Below are 10870 nucleotides of genomic sequence, written 5' to 3'. Positions count from 1 at the left end.
ATACGCCTACGCGGAAAACTTCAAGATATCAAACATATTGTCAGCCAAAAAGAAATCAAGAAAGGAAACTTAACTGTTATATACACTGTATAGCTATACATGTAGGTCTGATTTACAACCTAGCTCCGCCCTCACTAACGGCCGTGCCGTAAAACATATTACTGCCTATAATAATGCTGTATAATGTATTGTGTAGCGCGTGTAATACTGTTTAGAACAATATTGTTGTATTTAAATTAAGGAAATTGTCAGCACAGGCTAGATTGGTCCTGTACTAAATTGTGATAGCAGAGTTCCACTAGCAGTAGTTCGACCGGTTCAGCAAGCTTAAGCCGTAATAAGCGTTTGAGTGACACTGATGAGTCTCTAACCAAAAGTGGAAATTCCCCGATACCGGACATCGTTGGATTTCCAGTTGGTGTTCATGGTATGCCTATATTATTTGATTTGTTCGAATTGAACTTGTTAAGGTTTCGTTTCAAAACTAATAACAGAATTATTAGGTGTAACACTTCATACGTACGCGAGTATGTTTTGTTTGAACGACTTGTTCCTAAGCTATACAACTGCACATGATCATTGGTGGTGGGGGAAGGGCTACTTTTGTTGCTGGAAACTTCCTCCGACTCGCGTTATGTTATAGCTGAATGGACTTCATCTCTATGTATATAATCATACACATTTTGGGATTCACTATTATCGTTAATACCGCTATATACCTGTTAATTTTCAGTAACAACTTTTTGGAGAACCGTTTCCGGTTTTGGATGTGCGTCGATCATATTTTTATAAATAAAAAAAGCCATGATCAACGTGTCAAAACACGAAGAACAACCCGAAATTGATATCATTATTAAACAATAAATACTTATATTCTTCGTTTCCAATAATAAATGTAAAATCCAAAATTTCAATTTTTCATATTAGAAACATATGAGAAAGTGAAAGAGAATAGTGTGCTTCCACCGGGGATCGAACCTTCGATCTCCAGGTTCCTAGTTAGACGCTCTATCACTGAGCTAAAGGGGAATTCCCTCTAGCTCGAAGCTAGAAGGTGACCTTAATCCTATGTACAATTGAACACTACCACACTACTCCCCCCTTTTTAAATGTGTTCGCCCTCGAATACCACAACCCAGTTTCTAACTCCCTGTCACTACAGAGAGGGCCACGGACACCATTTGTAACAGGAAAGAGAATAGTGTGCTTCCACCGGGGATCGAACCCTCGATCTCCTGGTTCCTAGTCGGACGCTCTACCACTGAGCTAAAGGGAAATTTCCCCTAGCTCGAAGCTAGAAGGTGACCTTAATCCTATGTACAATTGAACACTCCCACACTACTCCCCCCTTTTTAAATGTGTTCGCCCTCGAACACCACAACCCAGGATCTAACTCCCTGTCACCACAGAGAGGGCCACGGACACTATTTGTAACAGGAAAGAGAATAGTGTGCTTCCATCGAGGATCAAACCCTCTATCTCCAGGTTCCTAGTCGGACGCTCTACCACTGAGCTTAAGGGAAATTCCCCCTAGCTCGAGGCGACCTTAATCCTATGTACAATTGAACCCTACCACACAACTATCACATAATGTCAGGGAACCCAAAATGAAATGTTACCCAACTGGAACACTTTTCAAATGTATAAAACAGGCATTTTTTTTAATTTCCATTTCAAGTGAATGGTATCTGTATACTGACACAAAATTAAAAAAATAGCTTTATTCTGCAAACATTGGGGTAACTTTGCCTTCCTCTTCTATGTTAATCTCTAAACACGTAAAAATTAATGTTTTAAAAATGTAAAAAAAAAAAAAAATTATCAGTAGATATTCAGACTTTATATATATAAACAAAAAACAAACTTAATATTGTCAGTTACTTTCATAAACTGACAAACATGTGGGGATGTTACGTTTGAAGCACCTCATCTGATACATGTACATGTAAATGCCCAAGGAAATCTTACTCAGATGTTATAATGGGCTATACATACAAGCATGACGTACCATTATAGGTCTCGAGACAACCAAAGGTATTTTGGCAACGCAGTGACCTTATGTAGTACGGTTGTCTGTGACAACCATGACCAATTGCAGTCATCACTCTTGATGACATAATAAGGTAGGCTGATTACCTGTATGTAGCTTAGTTACTTCAGATAGTCAGGTAACCTAAAGTAGCCTGGTTTCATTGGGTAGCCATGACAGTTGGAAACTGTCATTCTTGGTGACCTATGGTAGCCCAAGATATACAGATGCCCTAAGGTATCCAAGGGTCATCACTCTTTGATTTCTCCAAAGTATTTAGTTTGTAGCTTTGCGCCTCTGAATAGTTCAGATGAGATCTGGCAATTTTTGACATCACATGTTAGTTTGGTTCAAATATGGCTGATTATCATAGCTCTATATACTGTATAACACAAAATGTTCGTGGGCACTTTCCTTCGTGGTTTGAAGCATTTAAATTGTTTCGTGGTACAAACTTTCGTGGATGTCCCATATTAACACACTTACACACACATATCATTCAAATTCACTGTATTTATTTTCGTGGTTCAATAACAACCACTATAATCACAAATGTTTATACACAACAAACATTTCATGTTATACAGTATATAATCTGTCAATCTAAATTTTACAGAATTTGTTCCTAAATCTTTGATTTATTGCAAGCATGCTTCCATTTCAAATAAAACAAAATGTGTATATCATGGAAAATTCTTATGTGCCTCAGGACAAATCTGTAGAAACAAAGATTGCAAGTCCTGGCCTCATCAGTCATCATAATGAAACATGTTGTGTAAATCCTTGCCAAGTTTAAGTGTATTTAATATTATACACTAATAATGACTTGATTTTACTCCCTACTCATAGGTGTCATGCTGATTGGATGACAGACAAAGATTTGTAGAAATGTCGAGGCAACAGCACAGCAGATCAGGTAATTCAGCATGTACTAGTACTGTGAGTGACAAAGTTCAGACATATCTGGGAGTAAATTCCCAAAGAAACAAATGCTCCGTTCTTGAATATTGATCATGAGGATGGATCTGATGAAAAATATTGTCTGCTGCAATATTTCACTTCACAAGCATTTTCATCGATAAGTGATACAAGATGGAGCTTATTTACAGGGTGCTGCTTTTATATATAAACATTGTATACACCATCACCTAATGGAATCTGTTAATGTCACTTTATGAGCAAATCAAATATAGGATATAATATATCTCTTACTTGAATTCATGATATTTTAGCTTACATAGTTCAATGATGATATACAAAATGAATTTTTCGCCGCTTTGTTCATGGAAAAAATTATGAGGTTTTACCGTTTAAATGATTCAAAATGTTCCGACTAACTCTCAGAATGGCCACATTTGTCAGGGTTATAACAGGCCACAAATCATCAAAATTATCTGCAAAGTATAAGCATGATACAGTAACAGGAGTTGCAGCTAAAATCAAGATTAAATTCATATTTAGAAAAGACTAATTACCATCAACCATTATCATTTACTATAGAGTGGAAGTCTGTATAGAATTAAGTCCTCTCTATAAAAATGTCATACACCTAATATTTGCTGAAACTATGTTCCTATAAAATGTACGTTGCAGGTTCACAGGAAGGCCAAGGGTCGAGTGGATCGGAGTTTGTGGAAATACATAGACCATCTCCTGAATACAACCTAGAGGTTTTCCTCAATCAGGATGAACAAGAACGTAAGAGCCAGTGAAATGTAGTTCAGTAACATTTGACAAAGATTAAAACAAACAACATGTACTTTAAATGAAAGTTTGTAATTTAAATCAAAGTTTTCTCTTAGAAAGCATGGCAACAAACATAAATAAAACTATCAAGAGCAGAACCTATGGTTTCAGAGGATGGTGATTGCCTGATTTTCCTTATTACTTTTAAAACAGTAAGACCAAGAAAATATTGTGTAATTAGGGTCACAGGTTCTAAATTAGGTAAAGTTTGTCGATTTTTTTAAAACAAATTTATGTTTTTGCAATATTTTATATTACATGTCAGATTCTAACCTTGTTTTGTTGATAAAAATTATCATACAAGGTTTTAACTTCCAACCACCTAATTGATCCTTCTATTTAATGGCACTTAATCTTCCAAAATGAAAGAAAAATTTAGGAAATAATGTCAGTCCCAAATGTTACCCTTTTGTGAGGAGCCCCCCTAAGATACTGGTGAAGTAAAATTTAAAATATGTAAATAACTTTTGTTTTATGTTGCAGTGTGGCATAACTTCTTTGCCCCGTACACTTTTGTTGGAGACATGATAAAATGGACACCCATCCATGACATAGCGATCCAGATGTTGTGGAGGAACGGATTCCTGACTATCACAGGCCAGCCTGGTGACGGTAAATCTTCAATGGCAGAGTGGCTCATCAAAAAATTGATCATGTCCCCAAAAACGATGCCGGATAAAGGAGATGCAAGGTCTAAGGAAAGATTTGTCTCGTACAGCCTCGCTGGCCGCGGAGAAAGAATATACGAGTACGTTAAAGTAAATTCACCTGCTGACTGGGAGAATAAGGTGGACACCAGTAAATATCAAGTCGTCCTCATTGATGATATATTTGGTACATCAATGGTAAACATGCATACCGTTAGAGGATGGAAGAAAACTCTTCTACAGATATCCAAACAAATCATGGCAAACATGCAGAAACTAGTGGTGATTATCTGTTTACACAAGAGTCACCACGAAGCCCTGACAGGGGAGCTAGCTTATCTCGATCTCTTCAGAAAAGATATGGTGTTTGATATGACCGAAAGCAAATTCCAGCCAGAGCAAGCTTGGCGAGAAAAGATCATGTCTGCTAATGGAGGTTACAGAGGACTGGATTACAGAGAAAAACTCAATCTCGACTACAAGAATATTTCACAGTCCTATCCATATGTTGCAAGGATGTTTGGATCAGTCAAGAGCTTTACCATGGAAGGACCCAAGTTCTTCTCCAATCCCTTCCAATCATTCAAAAATGCCATCCAGAAGGTTCTGGGGTTCAACAAGACGATATACTTGACGCTGGCAATAGGCATCTTGTTCGACGGGGAGCTTGAACTGGATAAACATAGCTTTGAGGAATTCACAGACAAAGAGCAGCACATCATACGCCGTTTATCAGAGGCATTAGGGGTCGAGGATTTGAACCTTTCAAAAATGCGTTACTCGGCAACACTGTTGTATGGATTGTTCCTTCTTCCCACCAAGAGACACGGTTGGAAATTCATGCACGAGAGGTCCTACCATACCATGGCTGAGGCTGTGACCAACAAGTTTCCAGCGTTGGTTATAGAGCTCTGCAGCAGTGATTTCCTCATCAACAGGATCAGGACGACTTCCAGTTACTCGTCAAATGTTGTAACCAGTGTAACAGTCTGGCACAAAGAACATGCTCCTCTGTGTCAGCGATTCACCTTTGAAATCCTGGCAGGAAATCTGCCCCAGATAGCTGGCCACCCCACCTTTGACGATGAGAAGTTTGTTAAAATGTGGTTCGAGTTTATGACAGAGATGGGAAGTTTACTACCTGTAGTACAACAAAGAGGAGAATACAATCGTTCACTTTTCTTCTGGTGCTGTTACTACGGACAACGCAGTACGGTGGAGGAGTACCTGAAACACGAGGACCTGGAGGACATGCGTCAAGAGGAGTGGTTTAAGGAGGAAATGCGGGCAGGTGTTCTGGCCACATGTTCAGGTCAATATGGCATCCGACTGGGGCATGCCAAAGTATTAGAGGCTCTTCACAAGGCTGGCATGGCGCTTTCTGTTGATGATCCTCTGCCAGAGGATGATTTGGAAGATTTGTACGGATCTGACGTCGCCTTCCTCCTGAAGATGAAAGCCCCACTTTTACATATTGCTGCATTAAGGTGTGAGGATTCGGTGGTGGATTACTTGTTAGATATGGGGAAGTTGGATGTCAACGAGAAATCTGCAGAAGGTTACACAGCCTGCCACAGAGCTGTATGCAACAAAAAGGAGGGTGCACTCAAAGCACTTCTCCGGCACAAGGCTGATGCCAATGAGGTGGCACCTAATGGGCGTCGACCCATTCACCTGGCATTGATGTCTGGGAACGGAAATGTTATACAAACTTTGAGAATGAATAACGAAAAGGTGAAAGATGGAAAGATGCCAGATGGGTCTTCCATGTTGACATCAGCTATCTTTGCACAGGATGACTACCTAATCCGAAGCATTGCAGACACATACACTAAGGAGAATCCTTACAAAGCCTATGGAGACCTGATAGCCCCATTACAAGCCGCAGCCTCCCTGGGAGACGAGAACAATGTCCAACGCTTGTTGGACAAGAACTTTGATATAAACAGTCGTGATGATATGGGATGGACAGCACTTCATTATGCTGTTTACTTCCACAACGAAAAAATGATCAGTTTCCTTCTTGACAAAAAGGCTGACATAGATTGTCAGAATAGGGACAATAAAACTCCATTACATATAGCAGCGGAGCAAGGCTACTACATCATTTGTGAATTGCTGCTAGAAAATGGTGCCAATACAGACAAGCATACAATGAAGAATGAATTCTCCTTTTCCTCTGCTGCTAAGTATGGACATGTAGCTTTGGCCAGGTACATGGTGAGGCAAGGATTGATTCTGAGTACTCCTAACGGAGGGAAGGCAGGGGACATAGAGGACCCACCAAGCTTTCGTGACCGTGACAGCTGGGACTCCAGAGATGGGCGATTCTAAAAAATCTAAAAAAATGTATGGTACAATGTAAAAAATAGAAAGATTATTTAGTAGCAAACCTTGATATATCAACCCAGATTTTTCAAGAAAACTACACTTGAATCAGATTGATTTGTTTATGCTGTTGTGCACCGTCAACATTTTGGAAAACTCATCAAAGTGGAATGTAAATATAACTGTAGACTTGGCAAATCTTGTTTCAAAGTTTTAGTTAACATAAATTGTAACATTTTGCCCCACAAAAAAGGATATGTGCTGTCTCGTGCATGAAAGACAAATTTACCTGGTATTGAAATGGTCCACTAAAACCTTACTGATACTTACAGTCTCCCCGTTGAATTTACCTAGCATTGAAATGGTCCACAGCTATGTCCAGCCATTACGTTTGTTTAAAAGAAGGTTAAAAAATATTTGTCATTTATGATTATTGTTGTAAATTATCATTATGAGTTCAGTATGTAAATTTTCTTCAAATGGAAATAGCTATTGGTGTCTACACAGAAAAGCTTACCTGGAGTAATAATTGGTACAGTAACATTACAGATATGATATTGGCTAGTATTTATTTTTACTGCATTGTGTTCCTGTACATGTATATATTAAACAAAAGCAAGCAGTGGACCCTAACAACTGTTCTGATAAACATTACTCCAGCTTTTCACTTTTTTGGTTGTTGACTTGCATGCTAATACCAGTGTAGCATACATATCAAGTATGATTCATAGTCAGATATTTGCTCTGCATCCTTCTATTGCAATGTATTGAGAAGGCAAATGTTGTTGTGAGACTATAACATTTGCTATTGTAACGCCATCAATCTATTGTAACGCCATCAATCTATTGTGACGTCATCAATCTATTGTGACGTCATCAATCTATTGTAACGCCATCAATCTATTGTGACGTCATCAATTTCATTGTTGTCAACACTTAATTTGCTGTTCAAAGAACTGTTTGAAATGAAAAAATAAAGCATAACTACTCTATCAAAGTTTAAATAAATAAATTAATGTTTTAGAAAATATAACAAGAGCTCTGCTAAGGGCAGAACAAAATATGCCTGTTACAATCCCAGTACTATCCAGTAATTAGACTCCTTGTAAAATCAAAGAGTCATACTTAAAACTCTGCTGCTGCTGATTTTTTTATGGGCTATTCCATGGTGATGGGGTGATGATCGATTACAATCGAAAATCGATTGTTTTCTTGCCCTTTCCAATTCTGATTTTTGATTATAAATTTCATAATGGATATAATCGATTCATTATTGAAATCTTAATGTCAAGTTATCCCATGTAAGGTATGCATTGATGGTCATTTCTTCCTCTGATTTATTATATATGGTTGATAAAACTGCATACAAGTTGCTTGAAATCCATTCATTATGAAAGAACGAAACCTAATGTAGTTTACACTCTGTTCAATGATGCACAGGTGCTTGATATAAGTGATATGTATCAGTGTGTCCAGCACCTGTGTATTGGAGTAATGGTAGGGTTCTCACTTTATTTGGTATTCAGTCCTATTAAATTATAAACCGTTTATCGATTATGATTTTAAATTTATTGCCCCATCACTTCTATTCCATTAAAACACCAGGGCTCCAGGTTTTGTTCACAGGTACCACTCAAAGAAGGTCTTTTGTTATTTTGGCAAGAAACCAAATCATGGATGTATGAGATTTATTTATTTTTGCCTAACAAAATGTATCAAAATATTGAAAACAATATACAGGTATTCTGAATAGAAACTGCCTCCTTTACCCCATATTCCAAAACATAACAACATACATTTAACAAGTTTGGTAATTGTAGATGAAGTAGTAGAGAAGTTTTGCTCCAGACAAATATTGGTATGAAGTTGCAATTGAACTAAAGGGCCATAACTCTGTATGGTGGGGCACAAGGCTATGCCAAGTAAATCAATGTTGTATGTACCTATATCAATTAACAAGAGGCCCATGGGCCTAAATGGTCACCTGAGTCCTACAGTATTTATTTTTGTTGTTGAAATATGTACCAATTTGAGTACAAAATAGTTAAGTATAACGTTAACTTAAGTTTGTCAGGTCCATGAGCTGATCATTCCTAGACCGAGTTTCGGTTAAATCGGCCTATTAGAACTTGTTTTTAAGTTTGAAATAGTTTTTCAAAATGCCCGCCGTGTCGGCCATATTGGATTTCTGATCGACCCGAAAAATAACAACACTTTGTCAGGACCATGAGTCGATCATTCCTACCAGGTTTCAGTTCAATCGACCCAGCAGAACTTGACTTTAAGTTTGAAATAGTTTTTCAAAATGGCGGCCGTGGTGGCCATATTGGATTTCTGATCGACCCGAAAAATAACAACACTTCAGGGAGATGTCAGTAACCTTCCCATGAAATATTAATGAAATGCCTTTGCCAGTATTTCAGCTAAGTTGAAAATGTAAAATGTTAACGGACGACGACAGACGAAGACGGATACAATAGGTCACTTGATCTAAAGCTCATGTGACCTAAAAATACTGTTTCCATGTTTTTGATGTATTAAGGCAGCATGTGGCTTACAGTTCTACTTTTGCTTTATTAACAGGATTAACTATGTTTTGTGCTTTCATATAATTATTGAGCTTGATTTTTTATAATAAAACAATATTGAAAATGTTTTGATTTACCGATTCTTTTTTCTAATAATTGAGGCCCTGGACACATTCAGGGCACCAAACTTTTATTGGAGAATGCAACCATTGAGAGGGAATCAACCGAAGAATGGTAATCTCATCGACATGAGAGGATTAACATATGTTGATGTTTTCCTGACCTAGTTAGACCTTTCATCATGGCAACCATCATTTTCTAAGATGATTAGATCTTCATTGGTCCTATGTTCAAAATTGATCTTTAGTTTGATCTTTTATTTGTTGGAGTGAGTCATGCCAACAGTCAATGCAACTAGTGATAACTCCAAATAAGATCCAAGGGAAGGGGCCAGACCCCAAATCCCAATCCTTGTAGCTTAAGTTAGATTTGTCATGCCCAGCAATTTTATGTATGGTTAATTATGGGGTGGGGATCTCAACTATTTCTAAGCTGTGACTCGGAAACTAGGTCCCTAGGGTTGTGGCAAGACCCAAGGGTCAATTCTAATATCATGACTGCATTGGTCTCTTTAAGCCAAGCATTACAGCAGGTAAAGTGGCATCAGATACAGTCGTGGTTACATCATTTTCTGGCTCATGAACATCAGAACAAGATATGGTGACATTAGTGGTAGCCATGGATACATCATCAGATGACTTGCCAGTGTCAACAGCAGGTTTTGTATATATATAATTCTGAGGTGGGGATCTCGACCCGTTTCAAAGTAATGACCAAGGGACCATGTCTCCAACGGTTGTCCATCCTGGAAGCATATGAGCATTCTTCTCTTTATACTCGCAATTGTGTATAAAGTTACAGGCTGGGAATCTCAACCATTTCCAAGTAATAAACTATTTTTGGCCATTTTGAATCCACACTACCTAGGGATGCTTCCAATCAAATATGGTTGATATCCATCTCTTAGTTCCAGAGAAGAGGTCGCTTAAAGCAATATTAACCCTTTTTGGCCCCGCCCCTCAGCCCCACCATTTGGACAATTTTGAATCACCACCACCTAGGGATGCTTCCAGTCAAATTTTGTTATAGTTCAATCAGTGGTTAGGAAGAAGAAGTCGTTTGAAGAAATTGTTAACGCACAGACGACGGATGTACGACAGAAGCCACGGTATGGCATCAGCTGACCTTGGTCCTTTGGCCCAGTGAGCTAATAAATGTGCAAATAACAAATATAGCATGCAAAGCTACAGACCAAGACAAACCTTGTGATAAAAACTAACAAGCTACAGTACCTGGTGGCCATCTTGGTTTCCCCCCCCCCCCATTTGTTCCAAAATGAAATGTGCATATCTAAGGAACAAGGGGTACCTACATTATGAAATTGGGAAAAAAAACTTCTTCTTGAGAAATAGCAGAATCAATCTTTAATTTAACCGTCAAAATCCAAATTTGCTACCTTGCTGCTGTCTTGTCCGATCAGTCTCAAAATGAAATATGCAAAAAAGGACCATGGAAAACCTACAAGTGGAAGG

The 10870-nt window shown here is 38.2% G+C and overlaps 1 protein-coding gene across 1 annotated transcript; it reads left to right on the top strand.

Annotated features, from left to right (window-relative positions):
- The first annotated feature begins 327 nt into the window (after nt 1–327).
- LOC110446651 lies at nt 328–7688 on the top strand. Its single transcript, XM_021491908.1, has 4 exons — nt 328–427; nt 2879–2945; nt 3623–3727; nt 4259–7688. The coding sequence occupies exons 2-4, from the start codon at nt 2918–2920 to the stop codon at nt 6754–6756; spliced, it is 2631 nt and encodes an 876-aa protein (XP_021347583.1). The 5' UTR covers nt 328–427; nt 2879–2917; the 3' UTR covers nt 6757–7688.
- The last annotated feature ends 3182 nt before the right edge of the window (nt 7689–10870 follow it).

Source organism: Mizuhopecten yessoensis, unplaced genomic scaffold (genome assembly GCF_002113885.1).
Source record: "Mizuhopecten yessoensis strain PY_sf001 unplaced genomic scaffold, ASM211388v2 scaffold2911, whole genome shotgun sequence".
Taxonomy (NCBI): domain Eukaryota; kingdom Metazoa; phylum Mollusca; class Bivalvia; order Pectinida; family Pectinidae; genus Mizuhopecten; species Mizuhopecten yessoensis.
The sequence above is the reverse complement of the archived record's forward strand: the minus strand, read 5'-3'. Positions and strand labels throughout refer to the sequence as shown.